Genomic DNA, 19,874 nt, shown 5'->3' with positions numbered 1-19,874 from the left:
TAGCTCCTCAGGTGATTGGAAATGTAGCCCACACTAGAGATCTAGATGATCCCCACCCCAATCCACAGATCTACTCCAGATCTGCTCTCCAACTGATGCTGCTGAAGCTCTATGAGATTTATGAATGAAATCTCCTCAACAGTGTGTTGGGGTTTCATCCAACTCACACAAGGAAACCCAATGGTTTTTGTCTTGTGGCTTTCTGATCTTGAAACCCAAGTTCGAGAAACTCTCCAAAAGAAAATACAACCAATCCAAGGTATCCCCAAATGACTTGCTTCTCCTCCTTTTAAAGGCTTGATAGATTTCTCTCTGGCCTTCTAGAAGTACTTTATTTTATTCTCACTCTAGAATTTTTTCTCTTTTTTCTTAATTTAGGTGACTTTTTAATTTATTTTATTCAAGTCACTTATCCCCTTTTTGACCTTTTCTCCAATCAAGCACTTTTCTCTTCTTTTATTTAATTAAATGACTAATTAAAGTCACTTTTAATCTTAGGAAATGGTTAATCGGCCACCATACTTCCTTTAGCCACTAGAAGTCACTTTTCACTATCCCATCCTGTAGATCTCTTCATTCCAGTTCCGATGAGCTATTACACTAAGATGTTTCTCCAAATAATCCTCCCCAAAGGACACCTTAAGCGTATTTAATTAAAATACGTTGATACTAACCCCATTTTACGGGATTCATTGGAATGCAACGAAACCAAGAACGAATTGTGCGATACTGACCTTGATGATGAGATATAATGAGCGAACATCGTTGGACCCCATAAAACTCCACCAAAAACCCTTTGGGCCCATTGATGGTGTAATCTCGCTCCTGTGACTTGGCTGTCACACATCCTAGAAATACATCCTAATTGCATCAAATGGGGACATTGCAAAGTGTGAAAGGATTACGAAAAGAGTTCTAGTTCCTTAGGATCAATGATTGAGTCAGTGTTTGAGAATGTGGTATTGGTGGTAAAAATGAAGGGCGTCTTTTTGATTTTTCTGCTTGATAGAGGTTTTGATGTAGGTTTGGCATTGATCACATGGAAACGATTTTATAAAATTAGTTTCTAATATCAATTAAGAAATGCCTTAATGTTGATCATATTATTAAGTTCGAAAGCCAAGTGGCTAGCTCAAATGATTGGTGTCAATGTTGTTGGGCATTTGGTTAGTTTCATGGCTGTAGGTATTCGGTTTGAATCCCCTTGGCAAGGCACAATAGTCTACATTAATGGGTTTACTATGATGCCTTCCACAACTGTGGGAAGGATCCTTTGGGTTACCCCAGGATGTTTTCCTTGCGAAAAATATTATTAAGTCTTGAACATAAGAACAAACCATGGCTTGGGATTTTTTTAATTAAATTATTATTATAAGTTTCATGAAGCCCAACTTGGTTTTATCAAGGTTTTAGTCCTAGTGTCATCATGGTTTATTGATTTTAAGCTTTAGGTCAATTTGAGTGATGTATCCTCAATAGTTTTAAAAGGTTGTGACATATTTCCAAAAGGAAAATATCTATGATATTTGAATTTGGTCTTTTGGTGGTCATGGTGTCTGGTAACTAATTGAAGGTCATTTTAGTCCAAATTTTATGGTTTAAGGTTTTTTGTAGCCATAGGCCTCAATTCTCGAGGTTCTTCCATCCATCAATGGTCTTACTACTGTATAGATATTATTATTTTATTTTTCTCATATAGGAGTGGAATAAAAATGCCTTTTTGCTTGTGCTTGAAGTGGCTCTAAAAGGTTTTAAAGGTCATGTCCACTATTGAATTCTAAAGCCTTGGACAATAAAAGAGGGTTGGGGCAAACTATGGGCTTTGTCCTAATCTTCTTCTGCACACACGATCTTTCTGTTCTCCTCCCTTCCCCACCCCTTGGATATAATGTTTGAATATGATGAAAGTATAAAATACAGCTCGAGAGCATTTATATCTCCATGAATATCAGAACTTAGAAGGATATATATGCTTCATTTGAGTCATTGAGTAAGTATTTGTGAGTTGAATTGATTGAATATGGGTTCATTGAGTTTTGACAGCTATTTTTATGTGCACTTCTTTGTATTGGTTTCATGTACTTATTAGGAAAAATGCCTTTTAATGCAAACCTGCAATGGGAATTCTTTTTAATATTATTTGCATGGTAGGTTCCGTGTGGTTAGATTTGTTATCATTGTCTTTTTTTATTTTGTACTAGTATTAGCCATATCAATAATGAAACTTTGATCACATAGCAAAAGCAAGTTTGCAAAGTTCTTGATGAAGTGTAGCACTATGTCATAACCGAGATAAGTGGTCCATATTGGTTTGTATCAAGTTATATATATTAGATAGTTTATTATACCATTGTGTTTGTTGTGGGATGTGCAAATTACTGGACACTTTGCACTGAGTTTCAAATCTATGATAAGACTGTACGTTTCCTTTGAATGAAAATCTCAATGAACGAAAATTTTAAAGCTTTGAATGTCACCATTTTCATGAATTATAAGTGAGGAGCAAAGCTGGCAATGGATTTCATTATGAAGACAATAACATGTATTCAATTTGTATCCAATTTTGATATATCATGGGTTGGTGACTAAGAAAGGTTGTGTGCAGATTATTTTTAGCATTAGTTTATGTCAGGATAATCAATTAAGGATTCTGCATGGGTTACTTATGATAGTTAGCAAGTAAAGGGTTGTTGCAATGGCCCTAACCAACAAGGAGCCATTGCAAGGCATTGTGTTCAGTTTGAACTTTTACATAGAGTGGCATGGTTACGTATAATGAATATACAATGTGCTTAGTCATATGTTTATCACTTTTCCTTTTAAATGAGACAAAAAGGGAAACACATCTTTTGACAGTTGATAAACACTGAAAGAACTTCAACCCATCCTCATACACTTGAGTAAAGATTAGGGTTTGCTGGCACCTCCCCAGTGGCATCACAATAATCTGTCTGAATCACCTTCCCAGTGGCATCACAATAATCTGTCTGAATGCTACTACAAGAATATTCAATACAACCATTAGCCACATGTAGCAAAACCCCATGTAGGGGTGCAGCATGCCTGCTACAATTTGAGCCTAGACCACAGCCTGACAGAGAGTCATATGTTTATCAGTTCTCAATATGGGCTATGTATTTTATTTATTTTTATTTTTTTCTTAGTTAAATCCATCATTATGCTTTAATGATTTTGAACTTGAGTCTTACTTGATCAGTTCTTCATGTCTTCTTCTTATTTTTAATTTTTTTTCTTAGATAATACATCATTATGCTTTAATTATGTTTGAACTTGAGTCTAACTTAACCTTTTTGTTGCAAGATGATAAATTTGAAAAAAATTGATGCTGGCCCATGCAAACTCGAATTACATGGCACTGTGATTCAATGTTTAAAATCTTGGTTATATCTCTTAATTTTTTCAATTACTTGGCAATCTTATGGAGCTTTTCATTTTTTGTTAGGTGTTGAAGTGAAATGTGGCAAACCTGTTACTCTTAATTGTGATGGGGAGAAGGGAAGACTTCGCCTTTCCCAGGTTGGCTATGCACTTGAAATTGGTGAAATTTGAGTTCACGTTAATCCTAAGGATCCTTGTCTTTTCTTGACATGCATAGTTTTTGAATTAGCATTATTCAAGTATTATTTTATATCCTTGTGAAACTTTGGTTTGATAATTATGGATTATGTTTTGTTACTTGGCAGGCCACATTAGGTTTTAGTTCCACCTCTCCCATAAAGAAGAGTGTTGTCCAATGTAATGTTGGTGATCGACCTGGTGTTCTTTTATGCTCCTTGTTACCTGGGAGGAAAGAGACATGTTCCTTAAATCTTATCTTTAATGAAGATGAAGAAGTTGTTTTCTCAGTTTTAGGACCTAGTAGTGTACATCTTACTGGATACTACATGCCTCAAAATGAGGGAAAAGGACCTTATGATTCGTATCCTTTTAAATTATTTGTTAGATCGAGTGTACTGGTTAAAAATATTTTTTAGTAATATGGTATGTTGATTTAGATCTGTGTCATGGTTTCTCTCTTAACACTCATAGGGATACGTCTGGTGAAGATATAACTGGTGATAGTGAGGATTTTAGTGATGACACTTGTGATGATGACTATGAAGAGGATTTTATTGATGACGAGGACATAATGCTTCATTCACGAGTATCAAATTCTGGTGGTGAGTGTGTGATGTTTCATTGTTGTCAATTTGATCATAATATATCCATCTATAATATTATATGGTTCTTTTCGGTTTAGGGCTTGTCATATATCTTCGATGCATATGTCTCATGTTCTGTTCAGGTCTTTGGGTTGGTTGATGCACATTTCAAAATATTTGTTGCAAACATAATTGTATTTTACTGGAAAATATTATTACAATAACTGTATACGTTTTTAAGATTCTCTCTTTGCAACTTGCACAATATATAAGCACAAGTGTTTTTTTATCTTTTCAAATGCCTTTATACTAACAGTTCCTTCTCCATATTGAAATAATAAGTTAATGGTTGCATAGTATCAAGCATTTTATAGTTTAAGGCATTATTTTACAGTCTACTTACTATCCAAGGGATGATGCTTTCAAGCATGCTGGTGGATGTCATACGATATTTGTTAAGTTCTATCAATTTGTTATTCCATTTTGCCAATATATGAGTTATTGTCTCTAGAGAGACGGGTGGCAATAAAGTGAGATATAGATATATATCTGGTATTTTTATGCTGGAGGTTGATTGCACAATTGACTTGTGCATGGAAATCTGGGAGATTATTATAGAGAAGACCGTCATTTCAGAAGTTGGTAGCAAATTCTCACTTTAGGATCTTGTCATTGAAGCAAAGTTAATTCTGAATGCGCACAAAATTTAGTTGAACCAAGGTGAATGCAGAATTATTCATCCATTCCTTTGTGTAATGATGGCATGACTTCATGAAGGACTTTGTCAAAACTAACCTCTATAATAATGGGTGAAAGTTGTAGGTAGGTGTATTTCTCTTACATTTATTTCTTGTTTGCAAAATTCATAAAACCAAATTATGGCATAAACCTTATATAGTACTACAAAATTGCCGCCTCTGCAACATCGTTAAACCAAAGTTTGGTGTAATGCTCATGCAGTATACAACTTGTCCCTTATAATGGTGGCTTGGTTCATAGAATTTAATTTTGTTTATAGCACTAGTTTACCAGTTTATCTTCCCAAACTACAGTCATTTTTTTTTTCAATAGGAACAAACTGTCATGCCCAGTTATGGTTCATAGTACATACTACATACCATGGGGCAACATTTATTTTTGATTGATAATCCTGACTTTATCAGAATATAAAATATAAATTTAAATAACTGTATCCGGAGATAAAAGGGTTTGATCACTATCTTGAAGAGTAGTTCATGTTACATATATTCAGAAATAGAAGAAACTAGATTGAATTGAAGGACAGACTTTCCTTTTCTTGTCGAAAGAGTCTCTTTTAAGATATCTTTCCATGTATAATAGTTCATAACCCTGTACTTGCATAGAAAACATCTTGACCTACATAAAGCATTTTGTTAACTTCCATTCTCTTGGATATCCATAAAACTTTTATTTATAAGATAATGATTGCAGGATATTTATCAACAAGAAATTGCAACATGCAAGTACTCAGATTGGAATTGCTGATTTAGTTTTTAAAGAAACAGAAGAAACTGAATTAAATTGTTGGATGAACGTTCCATTTTAGTGTTGAAAACATTTCTTTAAGATATCATTCTATGTATAGCAGTTCACAACCCTGCGTTGCAAGTACTTGGATTGGAATTGTTTATTTGGGTTCATTGAATGTTGAAGTACAAATGTTTTCTAATGCTAATGCCATTACCACTACTTCATAATATGTTGGAATCACAATTGCCGTTACACCAAAACCTGCAGGTGTTGTAAACAGATGCATTGCCAGAGTTAACGGATCCTCGAGAGGCGATCAAGCACATGTTGAGAAACACACGGGGAGCGCTGCCAAGTCCAACAATCTCCTCCCCAACACAAGTTGGGGGTGTTTCGAACTCGAGACCTTTTGCTCTCATACCACTTGTTGGAGTCACGATTGCCATCACTCCAAAACCTGTAGGTGTTAGTAAACAGAGACATTGCTAGAGTTAATGGACCCTTGAGAGGTGGTCAAGCACATGTTGCGAAACACATGGGGAGCGCTGCTAGGTCCAACATAATTTATTGCATGCTCCATAAATATGAAGATCATATGCACGACCTTCCAATACACTGAGAACTTAACAAGTGCCCAATAAAATAAATGAATGTAAGAGGTACAAAAATTGGCAATGTTGATTCCAAGGGAGGGATATTTCATTGAAAATAATTCTTATTACTAGTGTGGGGAACTCAACGTGGTCCATATAGTTTTCAAAACCGACCCTATCCAAACTGGAACTGGTCAAATTGGCTGGTTGGACTGGGTGCGGTACTGAATCGACCAGTTGACAAGATCATATGGTTGGTTTGGTAGCTAGAGATTGGCCATAAACAATTGGTCAGATCATGTAATATCCTCTATTTTGTGAGCTGCTATGGAGATAGCCCTTAGCCCCCTTGGTTCCTTGGGCAAAAAGGGGTGAATGGGAAAGGGATCACTTTTTGGCATATTGTACTTAGGAGGTATGGATAATAAGTGTGTCCCATTTTAAAAAAGGGTCACTTAAGTTGTGGACCACATGGCAAGTCGCACCACTAGGAGGGGTTGAACTCACACGAGGAGATGGGGGCCACCAAGGGTTTGAATGGGCCCATGAGGTATATAAGGGTAGAAAAGGCCACACCAAGGTATCTTTTGACTATCACACTTATGAAAATCGACCTCTTTTGAGTTGCTTAGCGCAAGGGTTTCTAGTGGAATCTAAGTCAGTTTCATAGAACTACGAGTGTCTCCCTAGTTGGAAATTGGAGGAGTCTATCTCAGGGCTCCCATAGAGCATCATCTTCAGCACTGAGTTAGTAGTGCACATTTATTGGTGGGCACAGAGGCTGTGCATGTGAAAAATTGGTGACCTGATTCCTATTGCAGCGAATTGATGATATTTCTCCTATTTGTTAAATTACTTGTAGTTGTCTACGACAAATATTGAAATACATACACTGCAGCTTACACAAATTAAAATACTGCGGAAACTAAACACTACACTGGAGAGAAATAAACACACACACATTTACACAGTTGTTTTTGGACAATGTCCTCGGAAAAACCCAATGTGGGAAAATCAGTGCAACAATTGAGGGTTTTATTTATTATGCAGTAGTAATTTGAGTACAAATCGTTAGATGCCCAAACTAGCAATCTGATACAGAGAAATACTGACAAGGAGATAGTGAGAAAAATCTCACACTGTAACTGGTGATCTGAATTTGATCCAGGCTTTGGATTGCTAGCCCCACGCTGCCTCTGTGTCAGCCTACGCAGATTTGCGTCATAGTCTCTGGGCTTTGCGTCACCTCCTCCTTTGATCTCCTGTTGGCTGGAACTTCGATCCTCTAGCCCTCAGTTCTCACACCTCGACTTTTGGCTCTGGAATTCGACTTTCCCAGTTGAATCTCAGACTCCCTCTGAAGCTTTACGTTGCCTTTGCGTGGCATTGCGCCGCCTCTCTGAAACACTCTCTGTCTAATTTGCCTTGCACTCCCCGGATTTCGAAAACTCTCCTCTGGTCTACTATCCTTGTCGCTCTCTCACTGCTTCGACTTTAGTAAGTCACTTCTGGCAACTCACAGCTGCTACTTAGGAAATTGACTTCCCACCAAAATCGAACTGCACAAGTGTGTTGTAAGTCACTTTTGGAAACTCACAGCTGCTACTCAGGAAATTGACTTCCCACCAAAATCGAACTGCACAAGTTTGTTCTCCAAGTGCCATTGAACTCCTTATAATCTCTCGTTTGAGCACCAACGACCAAGATTAAAACATAATCAAGGGCTAAGATTAACTGGGAGTTGATCCTTGTCTTCTTCTAAAAGGTTCACACCCAATTTAATTAATACCCTTTAATTAACCAGATTTCCTAAGTTTAACTTTTAGGGAACCATTTAAAATAGTTAATTATTTTAATTAAATCATCTCTAGGTGAATTTTCCCAAATGATTTCTGGGTATTGGAGAATGCATGTGTCTTAGCCTCCCTGCAAAATCTCGAGGCAAGAGCACATCCGATGCTATAGAAATCAACAGTGCGTTGGGTTGTTCAGTTGGGCCAATGTCAGTGGATTGAAGGGTGAGAATTGCGGAATATTTTCCTACTACCTCGAGTTGGAATTTTGGTGGAGATTGTATGTAAGAAACAAGGGATATTCATGAGGGCCAAGCTTCTCAGTTTGGCAATGCGAGGGTTTCTTGGGGAAAACTTGCGTAGGCCCTTGGTGGGAAGAATTGTATCTTATTTTGGGAGCTAGAGTTGGGGTTTGCTGCGGAGGATTTTTAGTGCATTTTGGGAAGGTTTTTAGTTGATAGGTTGTGGCCATTTCTAGGAGTACCTATTTTTGTAGAGGGATGCATACACTGTTCATCTGGGCCATTCACACCATATGTTGGGTTCTCATACTTTTGAGATCCGGGCCAAACCTTTTTTGGGATTTTGTAGGTTTTTGGAGAGGAGATTGTGGGAGAATTTACAGGTTGCTCTGGGCACTTTCCAGGCTAATAATCACAGTTCTATCATCCAACCAGCCTTAGTCACCAGGTTTGACTACTTTTCCTTGTGAAGTTCGAAATTCGTCGATTTTGAAGGAACCACAAACATAATAGATCAAATTCACCCATAAAATTCGCTAAATAATAAGCAAATAATTTTTGGTTATTATCAGATTTAAATTTATAGGTGAATTCATTCTTTTCAAGAAAAAAATATTTTAAAATTAAAGTATATTTCAAAATAAATTATGTTATTTCATTCAACTCGAAATATTGGGATTGAAGATAGAGAGCGGAGTGGGAGCTTGGAGCAGCGTGTGTGGGAGGAACCAGATAGCGGGAGCCTAGTGCATCCCCTGATGGTAGGAGGAAGCCAGGGGAGTGCGCAAAGACTCGAGATTGCGCGAAGCTCCAGAGCCATGGCCCCAGGAGGGGGCCGCGAAAAGGAAACTCCCTTGCCACCTGAGCTAGCCGCTTTTTGGGATCTGATTGTAGCTTGCAATAAAAGGCCAGCAATCGAAAACCAACATAAGTTCATGAAAAAAATGGCATCTATCCCCACAGTTGCTCTGCCTATTGAAGAGCCCTGCAAAGCGGCTTTAAATCTAGCAGAACAAGGGCTCATTGGCCAATTCACAAGCTTATGGCCCTCGCTAAAAGCAAGCCTGGGTTCAAAGGAACTGGCGGTCACTGGTCAAAGAAGGAATAAAAAGCCATTTCGTCGGCAAAGGCTTGTTTGTATTTGTATTCGAAGTAGCAGAAGACAGGAACCTCATATTTAGAAACGACTCGTATTTCATGGGGCCTCAGGGTCTATATCTGAATCAATGGACTCTAGACTTCGACCTGACTCAGGATGTGCCCTCGGCCGTTCCGGTCTGGGTGTGATTGCCCCACCTTCCTCTTCACTGCTGGAACCCTAAATCCTTGGAAACCATAGGCAACAAGCTAGGCAAATACATCGACCGAGCAGAAAGAAGAGATCAGTATTCCTGTGCGAGAATTTGTGTAGAAGTAGACCTGGAGGAAGGTCTCCCTGAAGCCATTAAACTCATGGTGGCTGATTGGTCACACATACAAGTGCTAGATTACAAGCAACTCCCATTTAAATGCAGACACTGCCATGGCTACGGGCACTTTGCCAAGCATTGTAAAAAGAAATCAGAGGATGTAGTTGAGAAGGAGAAGGGAGATCAATGGACTCAGGTTCAGAAATCAGGACCAACTAAGCAGAGCAATAGGAACAAAGGGAAAGCCGTCTCCACTAGGAGGGTTGCTCCTCCAGAACCCCAAGCAGAAGGAAGTTCAGTCCCTCCAATAGCAGACATATCAACCAACCCCTTTCATATTCTTAGCACACTAGAAAAACTCCAAGATCTAGTAGATAAAGAGATTGAACAACAGGCAAACAACATGGAAGAAAGCAAAAGGCAAGAGGAACCAGTCCAAACTGCATCCCCAAAAGGTGCCTCTAGCTCCCCAACCTATGTAGATATGACAAGAAAGAAGACCCCTGAGATATCAGGATCCTCGGAAGATGAAACATCTGAGAGGCCCTTGAAAAGAGTGGGGAGGAAATCTCACAGAGAGGCTAGAGAAGAAGAAGCAGAGAGACAAAAAATGCAAGGCAGTCAGGCCACTATAGAGATGTCTATCGACAGAAATACTAGAACCAAGCCTCCCAAGGGAGGTGCTGCCCCAACCCCTACCAGTAAATAATGCGATTAGTCTCTTGGAATTGTAGAGGACTGGGGAACCCATCAAAAGCTGAAGCAGTCAAGAACCTATTAAAGTCAGAACTTCCTGAGATCCTCATGCTCCAAGAGACTAAAATAGAAGGAGAAGCCCTTCTGGAACTCAGCAAAGCAAAATGGAAAACAAAAGCTGGAAAAGCGATAAGTGCTAGAGGTACACGCAGCGGGTTAGCCACTCTCTGGGATGCTGACAAATTTCAGCTTGAGAGCTCCTTTCAGACGCATCATTGGATTTACGTCGAACTTCGATACCTACCAAGTAAGATAAACATTACTCTCTTTAATCTCTATGTTCTTGTCCTCTATGTAGAAAAGGAACAATGCTGGCAAACTCTGACTGATTTCTTGGAAGCTTAGTCCCTCGATAATATAATTATTGCCGGAGACTACAATCTAATCCTAGACCCAAAGGAAAAAGGAGGAGGAACTAGTAGCAGGGATTGCTTCCTCCCCTTAGTGGAAAACATGATTCAACAATGGGATTTAATGGATTTTAAGCCAACAAAAGGACTATACACCTCGACAAATAATAGAATAGGGGAGGAGCATATTTCAGCCAGGCTGGACAGATTCCTTCTTCAAAGCTCCTTCCTCTCCGAGAAGATGATCATCTCCACAAAAATTCTGCCAAGGAGGACCTCAGACCATAAACCCATCCTCCTTCTGATGGAAGAAGAAGAAAACTTGGGACCAACCCCCTTTTGGTTCAGCCCACTATGGGCAAATAGAGAAGGGTTTTTGGAAATAGTGAATAAGGTATGGTCGATTCAAGTTCTTGGGTCACCTAGCTATGTTTGGGAGCAAAAGATAAAAGCCACCAAAACGACCCTTAAGCAATGGATAAAAAAGCCCACAGTCTCTCCCACTACCCAAAGGAAACAGAGCACAAAGCAGCTGTCGGATCTCCAAATGGGCCTGGAGATTCAAGACATAACTAGAGCATAAATTCATAGTGAGCAAGAACACCAAATCAACACCCTCCAGACATTTAGAGAAGAGGAAGAATATTTGAGGCTCAAGTCACGCAATCTCTGGCTTGTGTCTGGAGACAAGAATACAACCTTCTTCCACAAGCAAATTCGAACCTGCCTCTCTAGAAACCACATTGCTGAAATCACCTCGCCAGATGGGATTGTTCTTAAAGGCTCAACTTTGATAAAAGAAGCGGCAACCTCCCATTTTCAGCTGCTGTTCAAGGAAGAAGGCATGGAGGATAATGAGGAAGCTCATGACTTCCTCAAGCACGTTCCAAGGATGGTTAACGAAGAGGACAATGCAACTCTCTTGAAGCCATTCATTGAAGAAGAAATTAGCTATGTCATATGGAAGATGGAACCAGACAAAGCCCCGAAACCTAATGGATTCTCAATACACTTCTATAGACTCTGTTGGGATATCATCAAGGCTGATTTGTACCGAATGATCAAAGGATTCCTTCGAAAAGCCAAAATGGGAGGAAGCACAAACTCCACCTTCCTAGCCCTAATTCCCAAAGAAGCCAACCCGGAGACATTCGACAGATTCAGACCAATCTCGCTTCGCAATGCGTCCTACAAAATTCTCACCAAGCTACTTGCTAATAGAATAAAACCTTTGCTGGACAAACTCATTTATCCCAATCAAGGAGGGTTTGTCAAAGGCAGGCACATCTTGGACAATGTGATTTTGGTGTAGGAAATCATCCATTCCAGCCACCAACGCAAAGAGCAAGGTATGCTCATCAAACTGGACATGGCAAACGCCTTTGATAGAGTAAGACACTCCTTCCTCCTCCAAGTTCTTTTTCCATTTGGTTTCAGTTCTGAATTTGTAAACTTGATTAAAGCATGCATTAGAGAACTTTGGATAGCCCCTCTAGTAAATGGTAGACCGACAAACTACTTCAAAGCTTCAAGGGGAATCAGACAACGCTGCCCTCTGGCCCCCTTCTTGTATATTTTGATGGTAGACTCTCTAAGCCGAAAGCTCACAGATGAGAAGCTCAACGGGACACTTCTTGGCATTAGGGTGATACCCGGAACAACCCCAATCAATCATGCCTTGTTCACAGACAACTCTATCCTTTTGGGAGGAGCCTCTTTTAAAATAGCAAGAGCCTTCAGTGGAGTAATCCAAAGCTTCTGCAGAGTCTCCGGAGCTATGGTCAATAATAGAAAAAGTGTAGTGTATGGCTGGGCTGTAGACCAGCAATCTATACTTAGGATTGCCCAAGCCCTAGGCTTCATTGGATATGTGTCTTGGGAAAAATTCAAGTATCTTGGCCTGCTTTTAACCTTGGGTACTACTAAGGCCCCTCATTGGATGGAAATTATCAGCAAAATCAAAGCAAAAATGACTGCTTGGGGTGGACAATGGCTTACCACAGCAGGGAAGCTCACTCTGGTCAAGTCAGTCCTCTCATCCCTTCCTATCTACCAAGCTTCTTTCCTTTTAGCTCCAAAAATGATCACCGATTAGTTAGCAAAGCTAATTCGAAATTTTCTACGGCAAGGAGGAAAGGGGAACCAAAAAAAAATCCATAGAGTAAGCTGGGATATAGTGAAAAGGCCAATATTTGAAGTTGGACTTCAGGTAAGAGATCCTGTGTTGGCCAATTTGGCAATGGGAGGAAAGATCCTTTGGAAAATCTTCTCAAACCAAAGGCACCTTGTAAGTCAAGTTCTAATTAAAAAATATCTGCACAGACTCTCAATAAAGAATATGGAAGAAGGAGCTTCACACAAAGGAACCACGCTGTGGAAGTTGTGCAGCCAAGGTTGGAAATTCTTCAAAGAACAACTCTACAGAATTCCAAGAAATGGGAAAAAAATTAGACCGTGGGAGGACAAGATCACGGGTCTCCAACACCTAAATTTTGCACGAGATATAGCAGACTTGCGTCACTGGCTCATCCAAAAAGGTATCCACAAACTGGTTGACATTTGCACATGGGATTCAACAGGGAATTGGTGTAACTGGGCCCTTCATCGCCCCCCTGATTGGATGCTCCCTCAACTCCACCAATTACTAGATAAACTCACTGGTCTGGCCCCTGTGCACCTTCATTCGAGGGACAAGTGGGGCTGGGGGAAGACTGGTTCTTACTCAGCTCGGCTGGGTTTTGCAGCTCTCCAAGAACAACAACATCAAATCCATACTACAAAGCTTTGGCAGCATGTTTGGGTCTCATTTGGACTCCCAAAAATCGACTTCTTCTGCTAGACTCTCATGCACAGAAGGACCCTCACTGGGGAAAACTTAGAGAAAAGAGGAATCATTGGTCCACATAGATGCCCTCTCTGTTGCAAGGACCAAGAAACGATCGATCACCTGTTCATAGATTGCCCCTTTTCTCAAGAGCACTGGATACAAGCAATTATGGGACTCAATGCCCAAATCCCACAACAAACTTCAGTTGTTAGTCTTTTTGCAACTTGGAAAGATCGCTATCCTCATTCTTTGAATAACAAATCAATATGGACTAAAATCTGGAATGCAATCCCAAAATATATCTGTTGGGGAATCTGGCTGGCTAGGAATGAAGCCATCTTCAACAACGGACTACAATCCTCCAACACAGTGACTGCCAAGGCCAAAGCTCTGCTGCTAGAAACTTTTGAAAATAGACCTCACAACTCAGACAATACCCTTCTCCTTGAAGAGCTCAGTTGGCTAGGCGATTCCCAAAGACGGGCCAGCAAAAAAAAGAATATTTCCTTGCCCAACCACAATCCAGAGTGGTGTTTGCGGATCCCTAAAGCAGACTTTAAAAAATGGTGGAAAAGTCAGGGCAAAGTCACGATTTTCTTCGACGGAGCCTCCAAAGGAAACCCTGGGATATCAGGGGCAGGAGGAATAATTTACTCTACAGATGGACAAAAACAGGGCAACTTCAGTTGGGCCCTAGGTCAGAGCACCAACAACCAGGTAGAGATCCTCGGAATGCTCGAAGTGTCTCAGCTAGCTCAGAGGAACAGAGCGGGAAATCTTCAAATCATTGGGGATTTTGAAATCTTGATTAAAACTCTCAACACGGGCGACCATCTTAACAATTCGGCTCTAAACAAGACCCTTGAAATAGTAAGAAAGGTTATTCAAAAGTTCTCTTCCTGCTCATACTACCATGTCCTACAATCTCTTAATAAGCAAGCTAATATAATGGCTAACAAAGGATGTCTCCTAGCTCAAGGTATGCTGGTAAAGAATGATGAAGAAGCTGAAAGGCAACCAATTCCTTAACAGACAAGGAGCGCTGGTCATGTGCAAAACTCCGTAGAACACAGGCTGGCTTAGGCTGACTTTTACTGACGAGAGAGTGGGAAACTCCTCGCTGGTTTAACATAGCGCGGAGTCGACAGGGAATTGGTTTTCAGCAAGGGACAACAGTGTTGGGTGTTTTAGCATGGAGCAGAACCGATTTCATACAGAGGAAGGTTATGAAAGATATGATGTGTTGGATCTGGGCAGGAGAAGATGCGATGGTAATCGTGCGCTTGAAAAGGAGGGGAGTTAACGATGTGAGGAGTGGTAAGCGGTACACATCGCACTGCTTCAGGTCCCTGGGCAGTGTTTCATGAAATGGATGCGATGTACCTTAGGGTCTGAGGCGTGGCAAGCCAAAACTGCTCATTTCGCGCGCTCTTGAGGTGATAAGGGCCGGACAGAGAAGGACGCGATAAGCGTTAGATTTGGGCTGGGCTTGATCTGACAGTTATCGCGTTGTGGATATTGAGGGGACTTAACCTTGATGTGGGGTCGGGCACGGATGAGGCTTGGAATATCGGAGGTGGGGTCAAGTTAAGGGCCGGACAGGGAGGGACCCAAAATGCATCGGATTCGAGTGGGGGTTGATCTGATGGCCTTCGTGCAGTGCAAGTGAAGGGGCGTTAATTACGTTAGGAGTGGTAAGCGGTTTTCATTGCACTGCTCCTGGTTGCTGGGTTGTTTTGAATGAAACGAATGCGATTCCACTTAGGGTTGATGTGTGGTAGGATAAAATCGCCCATATCACACGCTCCTGAGGAATTAATGGTCGGACAGGGAAGGACGCGAAAAGCGTTGGATCTAGGTGGAGGAAGATCTGACGGTTATCACGCGTTGATTAAGGTGGGGTCTTAACCTTTTTGTGGGGTCGGGTTCGAATGAGATGCCCGATATCGAAGGTGGGGTCAAGGTATATATTAAAACATTTTAATATATGCAAAATATAACTCAAGTATATGCGGATTTAACTTAAGCTAGGAAAGTTTCAAAGCAACGAAGGAAGTGGATTGCAAGACAGGACACTCAGATGCCATCAGTAAAGCAAGGAACGCTAAGCCATGATAAAAGCGCCAAAAGCAACAGCTCTTCTCTGATACTAATGCCAGAATATGAGGACTCTATAAAGTCAGAAAACTCACAATTGACTGTAATTGAGGTTGTTTGCCCACGACCAACCTCTTCTTATGAATAAAACTTAATCACTTTTGTTAAAAAAAAGAATATTGGGATTGAGCACTAGGTATGTATTATTTACGAGCCGAAATTGATCAAGGAGTACATTCTCTCTCTAGTGATGCGAGCCATCCTTATTAAAAAATGGAGGAGCTTCCCAATTTATGGCTAGTAATAGCACATCATTAGAAAGCATAGACAACAATAGAACATCCATTCGAGTCCATGGATGACAACGGAATAGGGAGATTTATATCTTCCGTTTTTTTTTTTAATTTTTTTATTTGAAATAAACTATTTATGTTTGTGACCTCAGCTGTAATTCTTAAAAGTTATAAATTAGTTTAAACTTATACAATAAGACTTGTATTTTTGTTTATATAACATATAAAATATAACAAAATTTTATTATTTATAGAAATTATATGTATAAAATTCGACATTAAGTTCAAATAAACGACAACGGAACAGGGAGATTTATATCTTCTATGTTGATTTGGGGTAGCATCGGTTGTGCTCTAGCCACGAAATTTGGTGGAGAGGTTGGGGCAAATGAGATATCCAATACACAGAAAGAGTTTGGGCAGATTCTAACAGGTCAGGAGATATTAAATAATTAATATTTTTAATGGAGTCCCAAAGTCTTAACTTAGGGAAAATAAAATATTAATGTGTATTAATATGAATTCGTGTTAGAATGGTCCAAAAGACATGGATCAAACCAGATCTAATCTTAACCGTTGATTAGGGAATTAATCTTGGCCGTTGATATGTCAACAGGAAAAGTATAAGAGGAGGCTTGAGGGTCACTTGGAGAACACACCAGAGTGATCAGTGATTCTATTCTCTAGGGCGGGGTTTGCTAAGAGAGATAGAATCAGTGATTGGAGAGCAGCGGAGGGGCATTGAGTACAGAGAGACAGAGAGGCATAGATAGTGCCGGGAGAGCAGCAGAGCAGCCAGAGAGAGTGGCGCAGGAGCAACCAGTTCTCACGCAGGGCCACGCAGAGATAGCTAAGTGCTGTGCAGAGCACCAGAGAGGCCAGCGTAGCTGACACAGGGCCATCGCTGGGCTAGGAGAGGCTGACGCAGTCCAGATTGGGCAGACACTAGGGTTTCTGAGCAGTTTTGTGTTGAGGAGCTGCCGGAAGGATTATCCGGGGTTTCAGCTAGGAGATTTGTCAGAAAACAAGAGGTATTACTGCCAAGGAAATTCTCTGTTGGGTAGGCCAGTTTCGGCACCCAAATTGTACTCTGATATTGCTTAACAAGAAAACCCTCAGATAGCTGCACCGATTTCCCGCATTGGGTTTTCCCGGGGACATTAGTCCAAAAATAATGGTGTCATATGGTGTGTTTGTTTCTGTTTCTTTGTAGTTGTTGATTTGTAATATGTTGAGCATACACTAGTGTTTATTTTCAGTATTTACATTGTAAATAACTTGTTAAGGAAAATAACAAGTAGGTAGGAATAAATCAGCTAAGGTGCATGGAGGGTTTTTAAGTAAACTTAGAAACTTCAACATGGTATCAGAGCGTGATTGCAGATCACGGGAGGACTAAAAGACATCAGCCGAGCGGAGCAATAGCAGCAGAAAACAACTGTCCCAAGGTGACAGACGCTGTTTCTAGCAGCGCAGAAGCCAAGGAGTGTGACGCACAGCTAGCTAGGACTCAGACAGGGCAGCCGGTAGCTGCGCAGAGCCTCAAAGAGGCTAGTGTTACTGACGCAGAGGGCCAGAGGGTTGACACAGGGCCCTCCAGGGCTGACGCAAAACCATCTGGGGTGATGTAGGGCTAGCATGAGGTAGAGAGGGGTTGACACAGTCCACAAATAGGCAGTTGCTGGGGTTTAGAAGGCTGCAGGAATATTGCAAAGTGGAGCTGGTGAGGTACTGTACTCAGAACAATCCCTGACAGAGCAAGGCCAGAGGAGTTGCTACCGAGGGTTTTTAACCGAGGGACTTGGATTAGTGGTGCAGTTGCACAAGACTATCAGAGTAGGGGGCATCTCGACAAGTGACAGAAGGATTTCCAGGAGGGAAATCAGGACTCAGAGGGATCCCAGACGAGAACTTCCAGACGGGAAGTAGAGACTCAGAGGAGTCGAACAGAGAACTTCCAGGAGGGAAGTAGAGGAGCATCATGGCACTACACAGAGTAAGAGACCAGGATAGATTGGACAGAGCATCGAATTTCGCAGTCTGGAAGTCTAGAATCTTATTCGTACTTGACCGGAATCGTGTCGAGAACTTCGCCTTGAAGGTAATAACTATCCCAGTCGACCCCAGTGATAATGATAGGTACGAGGAGGCGATGGCGAGGGCCAAGAGCATTATCCTTGACAGGGTCAAGGATCATGTAGTACCACACATAGCTGAGAAGGAAACAACATTTGAGATGTGGGAGGCTCTCAAGAAGCTGTACCAGCATACTTCTGTGTAGAGAAGAATGGTGCTTGAGAATCAAATGAGGTCGTATCAGATGAAGAAGGGACAATCGATTGACACCTTCCTGGGAGGATTGAATGAGATTCCGAGATCAATTTACTGCTATAGGGTGACACCGGATCCAGAACTAATGGTGAGGACAACCCTGTATGCTATCTCAAAAGAATGGGAAGTATTTGTCCAAAGTATACTGGGTAGAGGGACACTTGGGCAGCTCTCTGCCAGGAAGAGATCAGACGACAGTTGAAGACGGGTAGCAGCAGCAAGGGGATCAAAGTCAAGCAGAAGGAGGAAGATGTGGCCCTAGCATATGAGGGAATGTAGGAAAAGCGGAAGAAAAAGAATCTCTCCAAGATCAAGTGCTTCCACTTTGGGGAGCTGGGTCATTATGTGACCCAGTGTCCAAGGAAGAAGAGTAAGGGAGAGTCTTCTGAGACTAACGCAGCGCCAGCACGAGCAGAGATGGAAGTTTTGACGGACGACGACTGTGCCATGAGTGCACACACGCCACTTGAGCGGAAGTGGGGAGACATCGAGCTGTAGTCAAATGGACTACAGGCGATGAAGGGCAAGATCCTCGAGGTACCCAACCTCTTGGATTAGGCCTTGCTACGGGAGCCCCATTGAGGATTAGCAGGACTAGCTGAGTGTGTAGAGACAGATGCGGATGGAGCGGCAGAGAGAGCTACAGTGCAGGAGTCCTGAGACAACGTGAGGCTAGCAGGCTGCAGTGGTGCGAGAGGCACATGAGTGTTGCATTAGTGCAGGACAACACAGAGAGGTGTGCAACGATGCAAGATGCAGGGAGTTGTTGCAGCAACGCAGAGGTTAGAGAGGGAGAACTTGTTAGCAGCAGAGGGAGCTTCAACATCAGTGGGTGTCTCTAGCCCAACAGGGAGGTCAGATTGGGAGATCAGTTACTTAGTAACTGAGTTGCAGTGTAGCAGTGTTCTGCATGATGAGAGGAGGTGCTGTGCGGATGCAGTGCTGGGAGAAAGGACCATCAACAGCACAGATGCAGAGGGAGCTGTAGTACAAATGCAGCAGTGGCAGGGGTAGAACCATGGGCAACAATACAGGGTGCAACAGTGCAGAGGATGTTGGGCAGGAAGGCCTAGCATCAACACAGGTAACGATGCCGAATGATCAGAGTAATACTCAATGAGGAGTATTGCTAGAGCACATTCCTCACTAAGAGGGAGTGTTGATTTGGGGTAGCATTGGATGTGCTCTAGCCACGAAATTTGGTGGAGAGGTTGGGGCACATGAGATCTCCAATACCCACAAAGGGTTTGGGCAAATTCTAAACAAATCAGGAGATACTAAAATAATTAATATTTTTAATGGAGTCCCTAACTCTTAACTTAGGGAAAATAAAATATTAATGTGTTTTAATATGACTCTGTGTTAGAATGGTCCAAAAGACATGGATCAAGCCAAATCTAATCTTAGCCGTTGGTTAGGGACTTAATCTCGGCCGTTGATATGTCAATAGGAAAAGTATAAGAGGAGGCTTGAGGGTCACTTGGAGAACACTCCAGAGTGATCAGTGATTCTATTCTCTAGAGCGGGGT

The 19,874-nt window shown here is 41.4% G+C and overlaps 1 protein-coding gene across 1 annotated transcript in view; it reads left to right on the top strand.

The window, feature by feature from the left end:
* LOC149169187 (peptidyl-prolyl cis-trans isomerase FKBP53-like) overlaps nt 1-19,874 on the top strand; it is an 89,118-nt gene that overhangs the window by 20,919 nt on the left and 48,325 nt on the right. The window contains exons 2-4 of the mRNA XM_089428600.1: nt 3,464-3,537; nt 3,705-3,940; nt 4,051-4,181. Of these exons, the coding sequence (XP_089284726.1) occupies nt 3,464-3,537; nt 3,705-3,940; nt 4,051-4,181 (441 nt within the window). The remainder of the gene's footprint in view (nt 1-3,463; nt 3,538-3,704; nt 3,941-4,050; nt 4,182-19,874) is intronic.

Source organism: Pinus tabuliformis, chromosome 4_2, assembly GCF_031772625.1.
Source record: "Pinus tabuliformis cultivar Carrire ecotype Pingquan chromosome 4_2, CPIR1, whole genome shotgun sequence".
Taxonomy (NCBI): Eukaryota; Viridiplantae; Streptophyta; class Pinopsida; order Pinales; family Pinaceae; genus Pinus; species Pinus tabuliformis.
Note: the sequence above shows the minus strand (reverse complement) of the source record. Positions and strands in the feature narration are given on the sequence as shown.